The sequence below is a fragment of the Dendronephthya gigantea genome, unplaced genomic scaffold (genome assembly GCF_004324835.1).
Source record: "Dendronephthya gigantea isolate DGI-Jeju-01 unplaced genomic scaffold, DenGig_1.0 000000F, whole genome shotgun sequence".
Taxonomy (NCBI): Eukaryota; Metazoa; Cnidaria; class Anthozoa; order Malacalcyonacea; family Nephtheidae; genus Dendronephthya; species Dendronephthya gigantea.
This window is the reverse complement of record NW_021163010.1, coordinates 4867082-4890765: the sequence shown is the minus strand read 5'-3', so window position 1 is coordinate 4890765 and position 23684 is coordinate 4867082. Positions and strand designations below refer to the sequence as shown.

The following is a 23684-nucleotide window of genomic DNA, read 5'->3' as shown; positions in this document are numbered from 1 at the left end:
GAAAAAAATTAAATTTTTTCACTCTCGAGAAAATCACCCTGTCAAATTTTCGTGAAAAAAAATTAAGGTAAGTAAACATGAGTTTTTTAAAAGCGGGAAATTGTTAATTTTTTTTCCGTCTGACTTTCTTCATGTTTAGGCGTTTTAGAGGACACGTGTTTTTAAAACTTTTTTTACTTGTGCTTTTCTTTTAATTTTCAGGTACTTTTGAACGCGATATTTTTTTTAAATTTGTTAATTTCAAATTTTTTTTCAATTTACAGTCTTTCGCAAAGTCCGAGATGTCTTTTCACTCTTTTACACATTCCAAATCACACCGAGATTTTTCAGGCTAATTTTGTTGCATTGCCAGGAGTTGAAACGTTTGTCCTCGGATTGAGAGACGAACGTCTTAACCACTAGACCACCGCGTCATTTGTCGAAAGCTATTGTTCTCTATTTGACCTAATCCTTTTCGATTAATTTTAAATTAAATAGTAATTTCGGTGGGAAAAATCGAACCTTTCCCATGCAGGATTCGAACCTACCCATACAACCTGGTAGGCCGAGGCCTTAACCACTGGGCTACCTTAATAACGTACATATTAAGGCTGCTATCAACAACCTATCCCATGGAAGGTCGGGGAGTCTTTCAAATGTTTTAAAGCTTCCAAGTCACCGAAAATTTTCAGGCTAACTTTGTTGCATTGCCAGGGGCTGAAACGTTTACTCCTCGGATTCAGAGACGAACGTCTTAACCACTTGACCACTTGACCATCATTTCATCGCCGAGTGAAAGCTATGGTTCTGTTTTTGACCTAATCCTTTTCGATGTATTTTAAATTAAATAGTAATTTCGGTGGGAAAAAACGAACCTTTTCCATTCATGATTCGAACCCACGCTTACAACCTGCTAGGCCGTAGCCTTAACCACCGGGCCATCAGAGTGTATGTTGAGACCAGGCCAACCTTAGAATATATATATATTATTCCGGTCGCCCAGTGGTTAAGGCTACGGCCTACCAGGTTGTAAACGTTGGTTCGAATCCTGAATGGAAAAGGTTCGATTTTTCTCACCGAAATTACTATTCAATAGAAAATTCTTCTAAAAGGATTAGGTCAAATAAAGAACAATAGCTTTCGAAAAATGATGTGGTGGTCTAGTTAGTGGTAATTAAGACGTTCGTTTCTCACACCGAGGACAAACGTTTTAACTCCTGGCAATGCAACAAAGTTAGCCTGAAAAATTTCGGTGTGATTTGAAAGCTTTAAAAAAGTTAAAAGACTTCACGGCCTTTCCAAAGATTGTAAATTTAAAAAAATATGAAATAAAAAAAAACAATTCTTGCGTTCAAAAGTACCTAAAAATTGAAAGAAAAGAACAAATAAAAAAGTTTTAAAAACACATGTCTTCTAAAAAGTCTGAAAATGAAGAAAGTCAGACGGAAAAACTTTAACAATTTCCCGCTTTCAAAAAACTCATGTTTACTTAACCTAATTTCACGAAAATTTGACAGGGGGATTTTCTCGAGACTGAAAAAATTTAATTTTTTTCACTTTTTTGAAATTCCCCGAGATTCTTTTTTGACGAAGGAGTATATTTGTCTTGGGCTACAGTTTCCCACGTCATTATAAGAAAGGTCTATTTTGCAATTTTTTGGGGGGTTTTTTGCTTCCAAATTTCTTTCAATTTACAGTCTTTCCTCAAGACCTGGGAATCTTTCAACTTTTTTTAGCTCCCAAATTATTCCGAAATTGTTCAAGCTAATTATGCTTGCATTCGGCCAGGAGTTGAAACATTTGTCCTTCGATTGAGAGACCAAGGTCTTAACCACTAGACCACCACCACATTCGCTAAAAGCTATTGTTCTTTATTTGACCTGATCCCTTTCGAAGAATTTCAAATCAAATAGTAATTTCGTTGGAAAAAAACCTTTGCCATGAAGGATTTGAACCTATACGCTGATCGTGTGACACAAAACTTACATACATATTATTTCACAGAAACCCACAGCGCCCCGTTTAAGCTTCCAAGAAGTAAACGAAAAAACGCGGCCAGGTATGAGACCAAGAGTCGAAGGTTCAATATATATGACCTTGCTCGATGTGGTGACTGTGGGTTATTAGAGACCTTTAGTTTGACGTTTACGGCAAACGCCAAACCGCTAGCAATGTTTGTGTTTTAACTCCACTATCTTTAAGTGTGCGGCAATTTCGCTAAATTACAAACGTTCTGCATAAAACTTGTGATGTTCAGCAGTAATGTAAGAAAGCAATAGGCTATTTCTGATGTATTTAGAAAAGCAGCAAATTCAGCTTTGCCGTATATGTTTCACGTTCGCCGTATAAAATTTAATGCTTGAACGGCTGAGGGTGTATGCAGTCGTTCAGGCATTAAATTTTATACGGCGAACGTCAAACACATACGGCAAAGCTGAATTTGCTGCTTTTCTAAATACATCAGAAATAGCCTATTGCTTTCTTACATTACTGCTGAACATCACAAGATCTATGTAGAACGTTTGTAATTTAGCGAAATTGCCGCACACTTAAGGAGAGTGGAGTTAAAACACAAACTTTGTTAGCGGTTTGGCGTTTGCCGTAAACGTCAAACTAAAGGTCTCTATTAAACGTTCACTGCTACAGCGAAGGGTTTTTTGATACGTAGGGGGTTTTCCACTAGGCGAAATTTTTCGATCGAACGAAATTTTTCCTTGTGACCGATGAAGGAAATCCGCTAGGGTCGAATTCTCACTGATTGAAAAAAAAATCGAGTAAAAAATTTCGTTCGATCGAAAAATAGTGAAAAACCGCCTTTAATTAGGCAAAATTGACGTTTTTTCAATGTTCTAAAAACCAATCAAATACACTGCAAACCATGATATTAGTTTTATAATAGATTTAAGCAATACTCATTTAAATAAGCCGCATAATTCATGAAAATTTGTGATCATATGGGGAAAATTGAGGAAACATTGTCCCAATGTTTACATTTTATGTTAGTTACGTGATTAAAGAATCCAGGCCATCTGTATAAAAGAGGTGACCCACGCTATTGGCTTAAAAAATCTCGGATCATGATGGGACGAGGTAAAGACCTAACAGAAGGCGAGAAAAGCGTTATTATCATAGAAATAGCTAAGGGTGAAACACCCAAAGCTATAGCTGAAAAAATAAGTCGCCATGTTGTGAGAGTAAAAGGCTCACAACACAAATTTTTGCAAAACTTCTAAGAGGAAATCTAGATCGGATCATGGGGTTTAAAATCAGTATCAAAACGAGATATGAACCGATTGAGGAGGAGTGTATGTAAATTACCTGGATCAACAAGTGCAAGAATTTTTGAAGAGGCTGGTATACCAAATATGACGAAAACAACCCGACAATGTCCCCTTAGAAAGGTTGGAGCTATCAAAAGTCCGGCTAAAAGGTCTCGCCTGACCTCGAAACATAAAAGATTACGTGTAGAATGGTCCAAGAAATATATGAAAACTGAAATGAAGTCTTTCCTATACTGAAGAATCAAGAGCAACGTTAGACGGTCCTAACGGCAAAAGGACGGGTTTCAACGAGGATGAGGCGGCAACAACACAACAATGACAATACTTACTTCAATTTTTAAAACCAATTTTAAAGACGACAGAATGCTGCATGGATAAAACAAATGGCCTTCCGTACAGATACGGCTACATCATAATTAACGAGCAATACAGATTAGATCAATTCCAGCTGCATGCTTCCTTACTTACACGGATTATATATATGACATCAAAATACTAACACTAAGAACGATTGTAAGGAATTGCAATTAAGCATTAGAGTATCACTAACAGCAAGTTGCTTTTCCGATCTTGGCATTTCCTTTGATTCCAGACAGAAAATCAGCCCAGGTCTTTACATTGCCAGCGGGTCCACCGGCCTTGCAATTTGTGGACATTTTCAAAATCTCGAAAGAAGACAAAACTTTATCCCAAACATTGACTCCGGTAAATTCTCCAATGGCTGATTGAAAACGTTCAAACCCACCTCCAACGCTGTCTTGGTCTTGACCCAGCACCCATGTACCTTGGCCTGGAATTGGCTTTCCAACACTGTCAGGGATTGCGCCATTGCCAACTTTATTTCCATCCTTGAAAAATGAATATCGACCACCATTTGCTTGCCAAGTTACGCAAATGTGGTGCCAGAGTCCATCGTTAATCGTGATATTGTGTGAGCTAGACAAATTTTACAAACACTGAGATTCAACATGACGATCTTATATTACGAGAATTCTCTCCCGGTCAATGTCGCAGTGCCAGTGGAATAGGAAACTTTCATTAGTATTACATCATTAAAAAAAGGTATATCCGCATTTTCCCACCTTAAAGAATGTGAATTACCCAAATTTGAGTTGTGGTGACAAATGCCTAGTCTTAGATTTGTCTGCGACATGACGTATATCTGGTTTGTTGCTAATGGGACTGCGTATGAAATGTAATGTGCATTTCCCGTCACTTGCTTCAGTTGCTTGGTCTTTACCCAGAAACACATCGTGACTTCGTTCATCTGAGGAGCTCCCTGGCTTATTGCGTAGTCAACCGTGCTCTGTCTTGTGATTATCGTCGACATTGCACTGGGACCTTGAAAATTAAAAATAGAATGTCAGCCGTCAAATTATATCGTAGATCACCGATCATTATAATACACTTTCTTTTTTATGCATTATATATATACTTTCATATAGTATAATTACAAAATTTTGTATATATCGTTCGCTACACTCACGTTTCTTCTGAAACGATCATCAGGCGAATGATTACTCTTGAGCAGTTAAAGTTTGTGTGATACTTCATATGATTTTATTCACTACAAATTTGTTTCGTATAACAAGCAGTGCTTGCCACACTCATCAGGTTCATTTATCTGATGAGTGTGGCAAGCACTGCTTGTCATACGATACAAACTTGTACTGAATAAAATATTATGAAGTAAACCAAGTTTATTGTTTTTTATCTTCGTGTTATTAGCTCTATACTTCCGTATATCGAGCACTCTACTTATATATGAGCCGTTTTCATGCCCTTATAAATATGTACTAAAACTATATGATTAATGGTTGATAATTACATTGCTTGTTCCGTTTTGCTGATGGGCATAGTTTGTTGTAACTGTACCAACTTTTTTCCAACTCTTTTGACAGCGATTCACAACAACTCTTACCAAGAGGCAAATTTATATAGGCTGCCTTGTTTGGCGAACAGAGTAGCGTAGCGGCATCTGATTTTATTTTCAGTTCATCAAAAAACGAGGATTGACAGATATTACAAGATTGCGATGATGTTGGCAGGACAAACGTGAAGAAAAAAACGAATGTCAAAACAGAGTTTGCAATTGTCATTTCGAATGCCTAAACAAATAGAATATATAGCTGTTTATATATACTACAATATTCGTATATTTATTTATTTGTGTACCAAGCTAATACCACAATGCTCTCGTTAGTAAAGTTCCTTCTCAGTATATCTCTCTATAGTCTGTAACATAACACTTGTATATTGTCCTGTGACGTATAGACTATATTACACATACATACACTGTGATAAACATGGTAGCTAACTTTGTATTGATATATAGCGGAAGATTTATTTTTCTAAGCAGGGCATCTGTAGTATATATGTATAGTGCCATGCATGCATGCATGCATGTTCTAAGAAATTAAAAATGGCTTCCGTGCGAATTTTGTATACTGCATGAATATGGTTTTTCACAAAAAACAAACTAAAATATCAAACTTTTTATAGAGTTAAAAAAATACGCATGCAATTCTTGGTTTTGCCAGAGAATTAACTCACTAAAGACCGACCTGAAAGAGTGTTAATGTTAGCAGACGATTTGACGCGCAACTATATAATTATCTATAATTCGATTGCTTCACTAGCTCTTGCGGTGCCCGCGTCAAGTTTGGCACCGCATTATATTCTGCCTGTGAGTTTGTTTGTTCGCATCAATACGTTTCCTTAATCGCCTAGTAAAAATTCCTTGCACATGCTTGGAATGCTTGGAATTTTTCTTAATTATTACTATTAATCTTGTTGTACGCTTGGCAAATTCCTTTTTTAAAGGAACGTTCTTTTTTCAATTTCAATCTCAAACTCTGATAATTGCGTGTATCTCTGCTTTTATGCACCCAAGAAGGACAAAAATACCACCATTCGATTCAGCGTAAGAAATTATACTTACAGGTTTTAAATATATTACTAAACAAGAGTATTCGCAGCGATTTATGACGTTTGAAAGACAAACGAAATTGAATTGTTGACAAATCGCTCAAAATTACTATGCTATACTTTACTAGTAATAGTAAGTTTGGTCTTTGATATCTTTCATATCGTTGGTTTTCTCTTTTAATTTTCGTCCTTAAATAAGTGGATCGGTCTTACATTACGATTTATTTTATAGTACTTTGAGCCAAATATATTCTATTTCGAAGGTTTTAAAGTATAGTTTCAATAAGCGAACTTTATGACAAATCGCTCAAAATTATTAAACAAATTAAAAATGCAGTACGCTTAATCCTTGACTTCTGTATCGTTGCTTTTCTAGTTTCCGGCTCTACATTTCTCTTCATTTTGATAGTATTTTTAGATAATATTTTTAGCCTAAATATTTTATTTCTGAAGATTTTAAAACGGCGCAATTTTGACCTTAATGTCCAACCAACCAGGCTGCGGCCGACAGGAGAATGTAAGTTGGTGATGTCGTTAGAAATGAGCGGACGTTTTATTTCTAGGCAAGCATTGCGGGCACCGCATTTTAAAACTGTGTCTGGTTAATCTTTATCATCTCTCTAATTAATGCCAATAAGCTTTATATTTTCTAATAATGCCCTGCATGGGTGCGTAACTGCACGGTATATGCACGCGTGCAGAAGCTAAGAGTTTGAATTGATTGTTAAACATATCAATAGATGAAAAATATGGTTATATCAATTTCATCTTACCATTATTGTATGGTTTTACTTGTACCTCGCGTAACAATTTTCTCTCGTAATGTCGATAAGAAAGACGCCAACCTTCCATTCGGGTAGTCCAACAAGAAATGGTATAATTATATTGCCAGATGATGTATTATATGGGGTGAAAAAATCCGTTCCTGGACTGCATGTTTTTCATCGGTGTCTTCCTTTGGGTATTTCAAGTACGGAAGTTCGTAACCCTTTTAAGAGCTCCTCTCTACTGTCGTGTCTTGCGGATATACTCCTTTCTTCGTTTCCTAACCTTACAATTTGACAAGGGGTATTGTCCGTAGCAAAGTCAAAGCCGTTTGCAGAATATTTCAAAGCAAAGGGCTATACACAACTCTCAAGAGTGCATAGCTTAAAATATACTGCAATTGATATCATCACGGTAATTGACACGCTAATTGTTCAACTTTTCCGTAAACAAGTCGTCTGGGTTTGAAGTTTTATTTCTTCCTTGTCAGTGAATTGTTTATGCTAATCGGCTTGGAACGGAATGAAATTATCACATTCGTCTAAGTGCTTGTCGAAAATTCATATTTAAGGTCTCATCCAGTAGCCACGCGAGTTAACACGAGTGCAGACAACTGAGTCGCTCGGTCAATGAGGCTACTCGTTCGTTCTCGTTAAATTGTGCATGTTCACTATTGCCACTTATGAATGCAACGATCGAATAGATGCATGGGGTTGGATTCTGTGGATTTGGTGTGCTTCTCTGGCATAAAGTTCATTCACACTTGTCCTAAGAATCGGGGATCCATTGTATTATTTTCCGATGCAAGCAAAGCATTTTGCACATCAGTGACCTCATGCAGACAAAGAGAATCTCAGATTCCTAGGATAACTGTGAACCTGGCTTAAGGCCTGTTTCACATACTAGCTCCTATGAATCGGGGATCTATTGACTATTGTATATTAGGCCTAGGTTATACGTCGCATTTTGGTAACGTCTAAAGCCCGTCTAATGCAATTCAAACAATAGATAATGAGCTGATTAACCTCACTAAGTTTCATTACCATCTTATTATCTATTGTTTGAATTACATTCGACGCGACTAAAATGCAACGTATAACCTAGGCCTTGCTTTCCGATAGACAAAGCATTTTGCGCACCAGCAACCTCAGACAAAGGGAATTCCAGATTTTTAGGACAAATGTGAACCATGTTTGTGGCCGGTGACGAAAAAATTTACTCAAAGTAACAAAGAACGTAGCCTGTGCCCCAGTCCATACACGGATACAAAGAACGTCATTCATCAATTATCGTCGGTGACATATGAAAACCAGGCTTTATAGTCCTTCGCCTTTGAAACTTTAATCGGCTTGAACTCGTTGTGGTAAATAAGTGAAAGTCACGCAGAGAATATTTATAGGAACGAATATCGAATTGCAAATGTATATGTAATGCATAATTTCTATTCAATTCTGTTTCATTCATTGCGTGCGAACTTTTGTTGGAATTTGAATGCCTTTTTTTATGTTTGACACACGAGTACATTTCAAAGTGGATTTTTTATAATTGCGACAACCTGCGTAATAACCAACGTTCAACAAAAGCAGCTCTATTAGCTCTGTTTACACTAAAATGGGTCCAGGAAAACTTGCAGTCAACAATAGGGTCCTTAAGCATGTAAAACGGCAGCACGACGACGACGTGGTTGGAATACTCCTTTAGATTAATGTTATGGTAAAGTGTTGTTCTATGTTATCAACTGTACCAATTTACTGAGATATAAGATGTTGAAAACATTGTTTTTACGTTTAGGGGCAATCTATAGAGCCTAATTCGAGGTAGCGCACACTGGGTCCTGAAATGCAGACGTTCTACATAGGACGTAATAAACAACGTTTTGCCGTTGTAAACAGAACGTAGATCACGTCTAGAACTCCCATAGTTATTTAATAATTCATTTCTTTTCAATGAAGCATTCAGTATTGATAGCTGACGAAGGATTTAAGCACAAAAATAACCACAAATTCCCACGTACGTGCTATTTCTCATGAGTGAAAATGACTTGTTCAAGACAATTACGAAAAAATAAAAACCAGGCTTCACTAGAAGACAAACATTCGATCCTTTTCATAATCTCACCCATGCAGGACAGACCGAAGGACAGACGGTGACAGACTGTGCGACTGTCATCATGCATGCACAGTGTTTTCCAACTTCAGCAATTAAAATACGTATTTTGCAGTAAAGGTAAATAAACACTTACTTAGCTATATAATCTTTTTATTCCTTAAACCTTTTTAAACCTTTGTCGAAAAGCGTATAGCACTTCCGTTGTACTTTTGGTACGCGTATATAATTTATCACAATAAACACTCGTTGTTCCGCGGTCAGCTGTACCATTTTTTTTCGAAGCAATAACAAGGCTAATTAGTAATTTAAATTTGATCATATTCACAATTTCAAATTTTTGGGCTAAAATTCGTGAGCACGGCATTCAAATTTTAACAATGAGTGATTTCAATAGTTTTCGAGGTTTTTTGAGTCACCCTGTATGTTATCAACTGTACCAATTTACTGAGATATAAGACGTTGAAAACATCGTTTTTACGTTTAGGGACAATCTATAGGGCCTAATTCGAGGTAGCGCACACCCCAGCTAGCACAATCACGTTGTACGAACGTTGTACGAACGTTCGCCGAACGTTGGGACAACGTTGGTTTTATAGGTTGTAGCAACGTTTTTTTGTGAACTCGCAGGAACGTGGAGACAACGTCGGGATTAACGTTAGAACATGACGTTGGTTCAACGTTCCAGCAACGTTAAGTTAACGTTCAGAAAAACGTTGTATGAACGTTAAGATAACGTGGTGTTATTAGTTGTGGGAACGTTATTTTGTGAACTCGCAGGAACGTGGTGACAACGTCGGAATTAACGTTAGAACATAACGTTGGTTCAACGTTTCTGCAATGTTCGTTTAACGTCCAGAAAACCTCTGGAATTAACGTTGTAAGAATATAAACAGCCAAATTAACTTCTAAAATTCGCCAGCATAAAATCGTGGCAGGTTCTTGCAACGAATATGTTGACAAAACATTGTTACTGAAAGGCGTAAATAAACGAGTTTAAAACAAAGTGTTCGGTGTAATACCTGTATTTGGAAAATCGTTTGATTTACAACAATTACACTATCTTATTTACTTACAGCTGATTCAATTAACGTTGTCCTTCTATAACCATAAACGTTAGACCTTGAACGCTCAACGGATGATGGTTCTTTGCATATTTAGACTATTTAGACTGCAATAATACCCCGGCAAGACATAGAAGACTCACGACAGATTCTTTAAAGCATACTTGCTGAAAGACAATTTAATTATTTTGTGTTTAAAGTTAATAGGCGCGCTCAAAGTTTAACGTTTAAGGTTGTGAAAGGACAACCTTATTTGAATTAGCTGTATATTCCGAATATTGATAAATCATAGGTACAGTATATATGGCGATAGAAATATGAGAAATCAGAAAAGACAATGTCATCTCGCACGTGTTAAATCATTTCTAAGCTTGATTTGTCCCGTTCTTGCGATCCTGAAATACAAGAAAGAACATATAAGTTCTAGTTTTTTGGAATTGGCTATCATGCACATCCTAACGTCTAAATAGGCGAGCCAAGAGGCTTAGTAAAAGCTCCACATAAAAAACGTACAGCTTTGCGTATCTTACCAAAACATTTTTCGAGTTCGTTCGCATGAAGTCCGTATAGTAAGTCAGACTTTTAAATATCAGTACATTGAAATATTTTTTAAAACGTCTTAGGTTAGAAAAAGGATACTGGAGTCATTTCCGCATTTTTCAATTTTGATACATAGTAACCTGATGTATATTATAATTGCAAACGGACAGCTATACCTTAATAAACCTTGAGCCACCAGCCTTGCTGGGAGCATATTTTAAGTATTCCGCTATTTTTTCTTCAATATTTAGCTCGGAACTTCCTAGGCCTTGGCCTAGATTTTTGTAATCAATCGCATTTTGATCTGATCTGGGGCAGAAATGTGGACCACTTCTTCTTTTTGGGTCTAGATTTCATGGTCTAGACCTCGCCAAAATGTGTTTACTGTAGACTACAAAAATCTAGTCCAAAGTAGGCCTAGAATCATAGTATAATCACGGCTATAGGTAAGTTAAACCCATTAACTGCCACCATTTTCCCTTAATTAACAAGTAAAATCATTTGGCATTAGCAGAGTAAAATACTAAAGTAGGCGCATCAGGGCACATCCCAATTCAGTGGGTTATGACTGGCAATCTCTGGCCTCTATTGATATGCAATCTCTGGCCTCTATTGATATTAACCTGAGGCTGCAAAATGTTAAGGTCTACTTACACAATACAATTAGATAATGATTCAAAAGAAGCAAATATGCAAATTGTTTTATATGTCAAAACGTTTGTAGAAGAAACTTCAAATGATCTAGACAAATTTCAAATATAAAAGAGCTTTGTCTTTGAATTTAATCAACCTTAAGCCAGCAATTAACAGGCTTTTAAACATGCAGACCCAGACCTAGCTTGGCTTGAGTTATAGTGTATTCATTATTAAACCATTACAGATTATAAAGCGCCTCGTTTCGGTATATTTACATTTTTCGAATTACATACATTGGGAATACACAAAACCATGCGTTGCTGAAGTTATTCGTGGTTGAAAGACTGATGAATGATAAAGATATTTTCAGAATACAAGTATAAAGTCTTTCCCCAAAAGGACTAATCCTCAACCTTTGACCCCAATAGCAAAGAATGGTTCAAATTGACGAATGAAAACATTTCTATAACAAATATAAGACTTGTTTACCTTTACATAAGACTTGAATTGTTACTTTATCAAACAATCCAACACACGAGAGATCTCAAAAGACAGAATTTGCAATAATGCTGCTAATACAGACGCAGTCGCTACAAAATGCAAATTAAAATGGCATCACACACACAATTAATTACAAACACAAATTTTATCAAAACCAATGGCGTATAAGAGGGACATATCAACGATATGTAACAGATAAAATATATACTTACGTTGTAGACGTCGAGAAAGTTGCCAAACAAACAAACGAGTACTCTAATTGAAAAATATACCTCTTGAAAAAGCTAGTCTACACACAATACGTTTTGTTCGCTTCGACGCAAGCACAATGACAGTTGGCGCCAGCAACCGAATCAGTTATTTCAGTAACCGTATATGGCATTAATGACCATATTTGGACTCATTGCTTTCCATCCACCTTTCCGACGGTCAATGCACGTGTATCAAATAACAGGAATTTGGACAAACAAACACAAAGTCGACACACGACACACTATATATTTTATATAGAGCCGGGGCAAAACATTTCATTTTAAAACTCATTTTATGTCTCAAAATTTAAATTAAAAAACCGTATAAAATCATATTTACCGTCATTGCCATTTCGGCCTTCCTCTTTAGACGATATCGGCGTATGATTTCATTATGAAAACGGCGCAAATTGAAACGATCTTAGCCTTATTTAGGCCTACATATGATACACACGAGGTCGCTGAAATTAAACTTTACTCAAGGCAACCGTCAAGTTCAAATATATTTATCATTATATATCCGCACGAGAAATTCTATCAACTCTCTTTCAGATCGAGCCATCATCAGGGAGCATGATATATACATACTGATGCGATCTTTGCTAAATTAATAATTTCTTTATCCTTTATATATGCCACTTGCGAAAGTTGAGTTTCAACGTTGCAGCGACGTTCATAAGCAATGTTTTTGTAACGTTGAATCACTTGTAGCCGAACGTCGTAAGACAACGTTACTGCGACGTTAAAATATAACATTGCCTCAACGAAAAATTATTTTTTATCGAACGTTGCGGCAATGTCAGCATAAAACGTTCATACAACGTGGATAAGAAACGTTAATCAGCAACATTTAACCAACGTTGCGACAATGTCAGCATAAAACGTTCCCACAACGTGGAGAAGGAACGTTAAACGGCAACGTTTAACCAACGTGGCGGCAATGTCAGCATATAACGTTTCTACAACGTGGATAAGGAACGTTGATTGGCGACGTTCCACCAACGTTGACACAACGTGTTCTCATTTAGGCTAAGAACTACAATGTGGTGGGAACGTTGTATTAATGTTAAGTCATGACTTAACCTAAATACAACCTTTAGATAACGTTGGGATAACGTTGTGTGCTAGCTGGGACCATGTCACTGGGCTCTGAAATGCAGACGTTCTACATAGGACGTGATAAACAGCGTTTTGCTGTTGTAAACAGAACGTAGATCACGTCTAAAACTCCCATAGTTATTTAATAATTCATTTCTTTTCAATGAAGCATTCAGTATTGATAGCTGCTGTCGTCGTGTTTCCGTCCTACATGCTTAAGGTCCCTAATGACTGATGAAGGATTTGAGCACAAAAATAAACACAAATTCCCACGTACGTGCTATTTCTCATGAGTGAAAATGACTTGTTCAAGACAATTATGAATAAATAAAAACAAGGTTTCACTAGAAGACAAACATTCGATCCTTTTCAGTACTGTTTACAAAAATAAATCACATACCATGCATGCAGGACAGACCGAAGGACAGACGGTGACAGACTGTGCGACTGTCATCATGCATGCACAGTGTTTTCCAACTTCAGCAATTAAAATACGTATTTTCAAGTAAAGGTAAATAAACACTTACTTTAGCTATATAATCTTTTTATTCGCCAAGTTGCTTCATGTAAACCTGCAACAAATTTGTTCATTAATTCTGCGCACATGCAATGTCGTCCAATCGCTTTTTGTGATCAAATGGTTGACTAGTCAACTGTCAGCGAAATTAAAACATGCCGAATACCATGCTAACTTGAACTTTTTAAAGCAATTAAAAAAAGGGCGACCGAATGCTGGATGGATAAATCAAATGTTCTTCCATGCAGTTGGCTACATAAAAATTAACGATCATTACAGATTAGATCAAGTCCAGCTTCTTGCTTAGTTACACGGATTATATTGTATTACATCAAAATACTAACACTAAGAACGATTATAAGGAATTTCAATAATGTAATAAAATTGATGAAAAAATCTCTCTGGACATGTTTAACATCAGTGTTTTCCTTTATGAAAACCAGGCTTTGAAACATTCATTGGCTTGAACTCGCTAATGAGAAATATATAAAGTGAATGTTACGCAGAGAACATCCATAGGAACGAATATCGAATTGCAAATGTATATGTAATGCATCATTTCAATATTCGTTCTGTTTCATTCATTTGCGTGCGTACTTTCTTTTGGAATTTGAATGCCTTTTTTATGCTTTACGCATCAGTGCACGAGTACATTTCAAAGTGGGTGCTTTATAATTGGGACACCCTGCATGCGTAATAACCAACGTTCAACAAAAGTCCCGTTTACAAGTGTAAAAAAACGCTAGTCTTTGAAATTCATACAGGCCATACTACATTGAATTAGCCTGACAAGTATAATTGCTACGAATCAATTATAGTAAAACAAATATTTTTTATTTATATGACGTGATCGAAAACCGGCTCAGAAATAATGAGTGTTTTGTACAACTGTTGTGTACAGTTTTGATCAATTGGAAGATGAAGAAATGATTGTATGTAATACACCATCTATTTAAGATTTATTGATCTCCTTGGTAAATTAGACACGTTTTTGTCAGAAACGTGGCGACCGGGGGGTGTGCGGGATGTGTAACCCTCCCGTGTGATGTGAAATATGAGAGGCCTAAGCCTTGTTCAAACTTGTCCTAAAAATCTGGAATTCCCTTAATCTGAGGTCGCTGGTGCGCAAAATGCTTTGTCTATCGGAAAGTAATATACAATAGTCAATGGAAATGAATGGATCCCCGATTCTTAGGAGCTAGTGTGAAACAGGCCTTAAGCCAGGTTCACAATTATCCTACGAATCTTGGATTCCCTTTGTCTGCATGAGGACACTGGTGCACAAAATGCTTTGCCTATCGGAAAATAATACAATGGATCCTCGATTCTTAGGACAAGTGTGAATCAACTTTATGCCAGAGAAACACACCAAATCTACAGAATCCAATTCCCCATGCATCTATTCGGTCATTGCATTCATAAGTGGCATTTAAGCGATTTCAAACTTTTACGTGTGTATACTTACGTACAGAAGACGTGACAGTACAAAGGAGCTCTTAAAAAAGATACGTACTTCCGTACTTGAAATACCTAAAGGAATTAAGACACTGATGTTAAACATGTAGTCCAGGAACGGATTTTTTCACCCTATATAATACATCATCTGGCAATATAATTATACCATTTCTTGTTGGACTACCTGAAGGGAAGGTTGGCGTCTTCTTATCGACATTACGAGAGAAAATTGTTACGCGAGATACAAGTTAAACCATTCACATAATGGTAAGACGAAGTTGATATAACCATATTTTTCATCTATTAATTGATATGTTTAACAATCAATTCGATCTTTTAGCTTCTGCACGCGTGCATGCCGTGCAGTTACGCACCCATGCAGGGCATTATTAGAAAATATGAAGCTTATTGCAATTATATTAGAGAGATGATAAAATTAATCGTTAAGAAAAGCAGAGTGAAGCAATCGAATTTTAGATAATTATATAGTTCCACGTTAAATCGTCTGCTAACATTAACACTCTTCCAGGTCGGTGTTTAGTGAGTTAATTCTCCGGCAAAACCTAGAAATGCATGTGTATTTTTTGAACTCTATAAAAAGTTTGATATTTTTGTTTGTTTTTTGTAAAAAACCATATTCATGCGGTATAGTGGGTATTCAAAATTTGCACGAAAGCCATTTTGTATTTCTTAGAACATGCATGTATATGGCACTACATATGCACCAGACGACTTGCTTAGAATAAATCTCCCGGGCTTTAAAAGTTTCACTCATTGAGTCAGTTTGTTCGTTTATCAGTTAACTGAACATTATCCCCGGTTCAAACAATGTCTTTATTGTATAATGAAAGCTAAGAAAGACTTCTATAGAAGTTGGCACTGATATATATATATATATATATATATATATATATATATATATATATATATATATATATATATATATATATATATATATGCTGTATAATTTTTTTTTGTAGCTATATATCAATACAATTAAAATTAGCTACCATGTATATCACAGTGTATGTATTATATTTGTTTAGGCATTTGAAATGACAATTACAAACTCCGTTTTGACATTCGTTTTTTTCCTCACGTTTGTCCTGCCAACATCATCGCAATCTTGTAATATCTGTCAATCCTCGTTTTTTGATGAACTGAAAATAAAATCAGATGCCGCTACGCTACTCTGTTCGCCAAACAAGGCAGCCTATATAAAGTTGCCTCTTGGTAAGAGTTGTTGTGAATCGCTGACAACAGAGTTGGAAAAAAGTTGGTATAGTTACAACAAACTATGCCCAGCAATACGGAACAAGCAATGTAATTATCAACAATCATATAGTTTTAGTACATATATAAGGGCATGAAAACTCTCATATATGTAGTGCTCGATGTACCGAAGTATAGTCTATATAGAGCCTATAACATGCACGAAGATAAAGAGCAATAAACTTGATCTACTTTATATGATTTTATTCACTACAAATCAGGTGAAATGAAATGTCGCGCTATGACTATGTTTTTAATGTTGCCATATGGTAAAATATACTATATTACAGAATCCACGCTAAACGCTGTAGTCCGCAGATAGATATATAGATAGATACCCGAAATCTAATTAGAATTGCATATGTTGTGTAATATGATTGCATGCAATCCCATGCAAATGTAATCATATGCAATTCTAATTAGACTTCGAGTATGTATCTATCTATCTATCTGCGGCCAACGTTTTTGCAAATGGGTGTATATATATGTATATATATATATATATTAATATATATATATATATATATATATATATATATATAAATATATATATACACCCATTATATAGTGTATTATAACGGTTAGTAATCTACAATATCATTTGACGGCTGGCATTTTATTTTCTAATTTTTCAAGGTCCCAGGGCAAAGTCGATGACAATCACAAGACAGAGCACGGTTGACTACGCAATAAGCCAGGGAGCTCCAAGCATGAACGAAGTCACGATGTGTTTCTGGGTAAAGACCAAGCAAGTGACGGGATATCCACATTACATTTCCTACGCAGTCCAAGGAGCAACAAACCAGATATACGTCGCGACGTATAAATATCTAAGACTAAGCATTTGGCACCACAATTCAAATTTCGGTAATTCACTATCTTTAAGGTGGGAAAATTCGGATATACGTTTTTTTAATGATGTATACTTATGAAAGTTTCCTATTCTACTGCAACATTGACGGTGAGAGAATTCTCGTAATATAAAATCATCAGGTTAATTCAGTGTTTGTAAAATTTGTCTAGCTCACACAATATAACGATTAACGATGGACTCTGGCACCACATTTGCATAACTTGGCAAGCAAATGGTGGTCGATATTCATTTTTCAAGGATGGAAATGAAGTTGGCAGTGGCACAATCGCTGACAGTGTTGGAAAGCCAATTCCAGGCCAAGGCACATGGGTGCTGGGTCAAGACCAAGACAGCGTTGGAGGTGGGTTTCAACGTCACCAATCAGCCACTGGAGAATTCAGCGGAGTCAATGTTTGGGATAAAGTTTTGTCTTCTTTCGAGATTTTGAAAATGTCCACAAATTGCAAAGCCGGTGGACCCGCTGGTAATGTAAAAACCTGGGCTGATTTTCTGTCTGGAATCAAAGGAAATGCCAAGATTGAAAAAGCAACTTGCTGTCAGTGATATTCTAATGCTTAATTTCAACTTATACTGATCGTTCTTAGTGTTAGTATTTTGATGTCATATATATAATCCGTGTAACTAAGCATGCAGCTAAAATTGATCTAATCTGTATTGCTCGTTAATTATCATGTAGCCATCTGTATGGAAGGCCATTTGATTTATCCATGCAGCCTTGTGTCGTCATTAAAATTGGTTTTAAGTCATTGATGTGATGTATGTTTTATCTTCGCTGACGGTTGACTATACATTTGATCGCAAAAAAGCGATTTTGCGCCGACATTTTGCGCAGAACGGATGAGAGCATAAAGGCGGTTCTCCACTAGGACCAAATTTTCGATTGAACGAAATTTTTCGCTTACCTTCCTAAATTTAAATCGTGAGAATTCAAAAATGCATGAGACAAACGAATTTTCTAAATTCATTTGCATGCAGAATTCTCACCACATCAGTAAGACAGTAGTGACTGTCCTTGATTGACATTTGATTAATACAACCATGCATGCATACAATTATGTTGCAATAAACAGAAAGTCGCTAGTACCTATATGCTGGCTGCTGGGCGAGCACGCAACCTTATTTGTTGGAAAATATAGTTTTAGGATAGTTGTTCAACTTTTGTTGAAAGAAAAAGGGGCAGTACCACATAAAAATATGCGCGATTGTATTGTTCAGGCCAAGTGTCTGGCTTGATTCCATACTCTGCAGACACATGTTTTATCTTTGACTTTAAGGAGATAATTTGTAGTATTTGTTTTCGTCTCTTAAATGTGACGCTTTGTTCCCAACTGTCAAATTGTCAATACATCGGATGAGCCGGGAGCCCAACTTTTAGCTTTTGAATACACGATTGGGAAATAAGCCAGACTTCGCCAGTATTATATTTACTTCAATTGCTTATAAAGAAAATAATGGTAGATTACGCCAGGTGCTCAAAAGTGTATCTGAGTATGCATGAGTCTGACTGATGTCTGGAAACCCGACATTTTTTTAAAGCACCGACCTTTTTTTGTCATTTTGTATGTGAGAGTTAAAAATAGAGTTAAAATAATGCGTGCTTTACTGAACGCCTCTGATGCCAAAGTTGAGTTTGCTTTCGGGAGAAATAATGCGATAAAGTTTGAAAATTTCAAGTTTTAATTTTGAAATCCGCGACAGTCGGAAACTGGTAACGAATACGTCACAATAAGAACTCGGATATTCCGCCTTGAAATGAAATAATAGTATGTAGTACAAGAGAAGCGATTTTATGCCATCTAAAATCGGTTATTAAACATGGGAGAAATATGTCTTCATCAAGTTTAGCTATTGAGAAGTTACCAAAGGAATGATACAAAAATAAAAATGCAATTTCAATTTTGATTTAGAACTTACTAACTCATATCAAACAAAGATTCTAAAAATTTAAATTCCCATTTTATGACATGGGCACTTTAAAAATATACTATATAGAATAATCTTTCGAACCAAAGCTGTCTATTTTTCAACCAGAGAAGAATTTTGTTTGAAGAAGCCTTGCCCTGTAAGTCTAGTCTTTTTGTGATTAAAATCATTCAATAGTTTTCTCTGTGATAGCGATACAGAAATGGACAATTGTGAAGCACTGGTTAGATTTAATTTCGGGTTAAAATTTCATAAACAACAATTTCTGCGGTGGTACTCATATATATAGAGTAGCATAGTGTAGAAATATCTATAGTAACAGAAATACAACAAATTACGACATGTAAATTACGACGAATGATGACTTTGAGCCTTCATTAGGCACGCAAAAAAGTGCGTGTTAAAACCGTGAACTCACCATGCAGTCCCAGGATAAAGAAATCTTAAATGAAGGCCTTCTTTATGAAGTTTATGAAGAAGAAAATTACCTCGCCGAAGTGTAAAGCTAAGTTCAATCCCGCAGTATATTTAACAAATTTGTTGTAGCAAAATACGTTAATTGCTGAAGTTGGAAAACACTGTGCATGATTACAATCGCACAGTCTGTCCTGGGTAGAATGTTTGCCTTCTTGCGAAGCCTGGTTTCTATATCTAAACGTAATTGTCATGGAAATTTGTGTTTATTTCTTTGCTTAAATCCGTTATCAGTCAATGTTGACTGCACTGACACACATTGAAATATTCCTGACATTTCACGACACTAACGACCAAATGGAAACCAGGCATATATGTGCCGAACCTAATGTTAATATCAATAATGAACTATAGAACCTCTTTTTTTAAACGTCCGCTAGCTGAAGCTCACTAGCTATTATTCAGTATCATGCATGATCAAATAAAGAATCACTAAACCTTTTAGGGAAAGCGTTCGCCATGCACGTTCCTGGTATTTCAGGGACACCATCAGTCAATTCATTTTCATCCCATTTTAGCCGTTCCTTGCCGACCATTTTAATGTAGTGTAAAGTGTAAACATTAGCTTTTCGAAAAGGGAAACTGCCTAGTGAACTGCTGCTGTCGACAACTATAATGATTTAGAGTATAGAATATAGTTGCCGACAACCTGCGCGACAGACTACGTTTTTTAGTTACGTTGTCGATCACAAATAGTTGTCGACAACTAAATCCCTAGTCTGTGGAGGCCCTTATTTTAACTCTCGAAACACATAAGATAACAATTATAAGTTATAAGGTCGGTGCTTTAAAAGAATGCATGTCTGGTTTCCAAACATCTGTTGGACTCATGCGTAATCTACCATTATTTTCCTTATAAGCAATTGAAGTAAATATAATACTGGCTTATTGCGCAATCGTGTATTTCAAAGCTAAAAGTTGGGCTCATCCGTTATATTGACAGTTGTGAACAAAGAGTCACATTAAAAACAAATAGCTATTACAAATTACCTCCTTAAGTCAGAGATCAAACATGTCTGCAGAGTATTGATACTTCCTCTGAACAATAATACAATCGCGCATGTTTTTACGTGGTACTGCTCCTTTTTCTTTCAACAAAAAGTTGAACAACTATCCTAAAACTATATTTTCCAACAAGTAAGGTTGCATGGTCGCCCAGCGTAGTCAGTGGGTAGTTAGCGACTTTCTGTTTATTGCATAATAATTACCGCCTTATGACTTATGTTCTCATGGCCGCGCTCTGCGCCAAATATCGCCAAATCGGTTTTATTTGCGATCAAATGGACAGTCAACCGTCAGCGAAATTAAAACATACATCTGACTTTAATTTTTAAAACCAATTTTAATGACGACAGAAATCAAATGGCCTTCCATACAGATACGGCTACATAATAATTAACGAACAATACAGATTAGATCAATTCCAGCTGCATGCTTGGTTACACGGGTTATATATATGACATCAAAATACTAACACTAAGAACGATTGTAAGGAATTGCAATTAAGCATTAGAATATCACTGACAGCAAGTTGCTTTTCCAATCTTGGCATTTCCTTTGATTCCAGGTAGAAAATCAGCCCAGGTTTTTACATTACCAGCGGGTCCACCGGCCTTGCAATTTGTAGACATTTTCAAAATCTCGAAAGAAGACAAAACTTTATCCCAAACATTGACTCCGCTGAATTCTCCAGTGGCTGATTGACCAGCATCAAACCCACCTCCAACACTGTCTTGGTCTTGACCCAGCACCCATGTGCCTTGGCCTGGAATTGGCTTTCCAACACTGCCAGAGATTGTGCCACTGCCAACTTCATTTCCATCCTTGAAAAATGAATATCGACCACCATTGGCTTGCCAAGTTATGCAAATGTGGTGCCAGAGTCCATCGTTAATCGTGATATTGTGTGAGCTAGAAATATTTTACAAACACTGAGATTAACCTGATGATTTTATATTACGAGAATTCTCTCGCTGTCATGCAATGTTGCAGTGGAATAGGAAACTTTCATAAGTATTACATCATTAAAAAAAGGTATATCTGCATTATTTTTCCCACCTTAAAGAATGTGAATTACCCAAATTTGAGTTGTGGTGCCAAATGCTTAGTATTAGATATTTATCCGTCATGACGTATATCTGGTTTGTTGCTCCTTGGACTGCGTAGGAAATGTAATGTGGATTTCCCGTCACTTGCTTGGTCTTTACCCAGAAACACATCGTGACTTCGTTCATCTGAGGAGCTCCCTGGCTTATTGCATAGTCAACCGTGCTGTGTCTTGTGATAATCATCGACTTTGCACTGGGACCTTGAAAAATTAGAAATAAAATGTCAGCCGTCAAATTATATTGTAGATCACCGACCATTATAATACACTTTCTTACTGTATATATATATATATACTGTATGGCCTATATACCAAATATGTCTTGTTTAGAATCATATATGAGTAGAGCGCTCGATTTAAGTATAGAGCTAATAAGACGATATAAAATACGATAAACTTGGTGTACTTGATATGATTTCACTACAAATTTGTTTCGTATAACAAGCAGTGCTTACCACACTCATCAGGTGAATTTGAATGTCGCGCTATATATAGTTGCCATGGTTGTATATATACTATTTACATGTTTGACGAAAAACGGATTGCATTCATACATATACGTATTGTATTAGGTTACATTACTTAATTAATTAAGAGAAATTTATTTCTATGTCTGCATTTTGGTAAAAGTTCGCTTCTTGAATTCAGGGACTGAACAAAGTTCAGGGTGGTAGATTATGATGAAGTTTTCGTGAGTACAAAGAAAGAACGCTTAACGCTGTAGCCTGTGCTGTAGCTTTAAGTAACTAAAAGTTTAACCCAGGGTTAGCGTTAACCTAGCTTTGAACAACTACATGGCCCCAGGGTGGCAGATTATAATAAATTTTTCGTGAAAACAGAGACTACAGTGTTTAGCGTGGATTCTGTAATATAGTATAGCGCGACATTTAAATTTACCTGATGAGTGTGGCAAGCACTGCTTGTCATAGGAAACAAATTTGTAGCGAATAAAATCATATGAAGTAAACCAAGTTTATTGTTTTTTATCTTCGTGTTATTAGCTCTATACTTCGGTATATTGAGCACTCTACAGTGTATGAGTCGTTTTCATGCCCTTATATCAGTGCCAACTTCTATAGAAGTCTTTCTTAGCTTTCATTATACAATAAAGACATTGTTTGAACCGGGGATAATGTTCAGTTAAAATAAACGAACAAACTGACTCAATGAGTGAAACTTTTAAAGCCCGGGAGATTTATTCTAAGCAGGTCGTCTGGTGCATATGTAGTGCCATACATGCATGTTCTAAGAAATACAAAATGGCTTTCGTGAAAATTTTGAATACCCATGCACTGTACCGCATGAATATGGTTTTTTACAAAAAACAAACAAAAATATCAAACTTTTTATAGAGTTCAAAAAATACACATGCATTTCTAGGTTTTGCCGGAGAATTATTAACTTACTAAACGCCGACCTGGAAGAGTGTTAATGTTAGCAGACGATTTAACGTGGAACTATATAATTATCTAAAATTCGATTGCTTCACTCTGCTTTTCTTAACGATTAATTTTTATCATCTCTCTAATATAATTGCAATAAGCTTCATATTTTCTAATAATGCCCTGCATGCATGGGTGCGTAACTGCACGGCATGCACGCGTGCAGAAGCTAAAAGTTCGAATTGATTGTTAAACATATCAATTAATAGATGAAAAATATGGTTATATCAACTTCGTCTTACCATTAAGTGTATGGTTTGACTTGTACCTCGCGTAACAATTTTCTCTAGATAATAAAGACGCCAACCTTCCCTTCAGGTAGTCCAACAAGAAATGGTATAATTATATTGCCAGATGATGTATTATATAGGGTGAAAAAATCCGTTCCTGGACTACATTTTCAACATTACTCATCAGTGTCTTAATTTCTTTAGGTATTTCAAGTACGGAAGTACGTATCTTTTTTAAGAG

At 36.2% G+C, this 23684-nt stretch overlaps 2 protein-coding genes across 3 annotated transcripts; one reads left to right on the top strand and one right to left on the bottom strand.

The window, feature by feature from the left end:
• Positions 1 to 3590: 3590 nt before the first annotated feature.
• Positions 3591 to 23576, bottom strand: LOC114523252 (C-reactive protein 1.1-like). Of its 2 annotated transcripts, XM_028544129.1 has the most exons (5): positions 23521 to 23576; positions 6962 to 7033; positions 5089 to 5368; positions 4343 to 4601; positions 3591 to 4196 (listed from the first exon to the last, which is right to left on the bottom strand). In XM_028544129.1, exons 2-5 carry the CDS (start codon positions 6962 to 6964, stop codon positions 3806 to 3808), a joined length of 933 nt encoding a protein of 310 aa, XP_028399930.1. In that variant the 5' UTR covers positions 6965 to 7033; positions 23521 to 23576; the 3' UTR covers positions 3591 to 3805. The 2 variants fall into 2 exon arrangements, with proteins under 2 accessions (XP_028399930.1, XP_028399922.1); XM_028544121.1 differs by lacking the exon at positions 23521 to 23576 and having other exon boundaries at positions 6962 to 7882.
• Positions 16173 to 17810, top strand: LOC114520323 (neuronal pentraxin-1-like). The gene is made up of 3 exons (XM_028540572.1): positions 16173 to 16444; positions 17030 to 17279; positions 17417 to 17810. Exons 1-3 carry the CDS (start codon positions 16177 to 16179, stop codon positions 17808 to 17810), a joined length of 912 nt encoding a protein of 303 aa, XP_028396373.1. The 5' UTR covers positions 16173 to 16176.
• Positions 23577 to 23684: the final 108 nt, after the last annotated feature.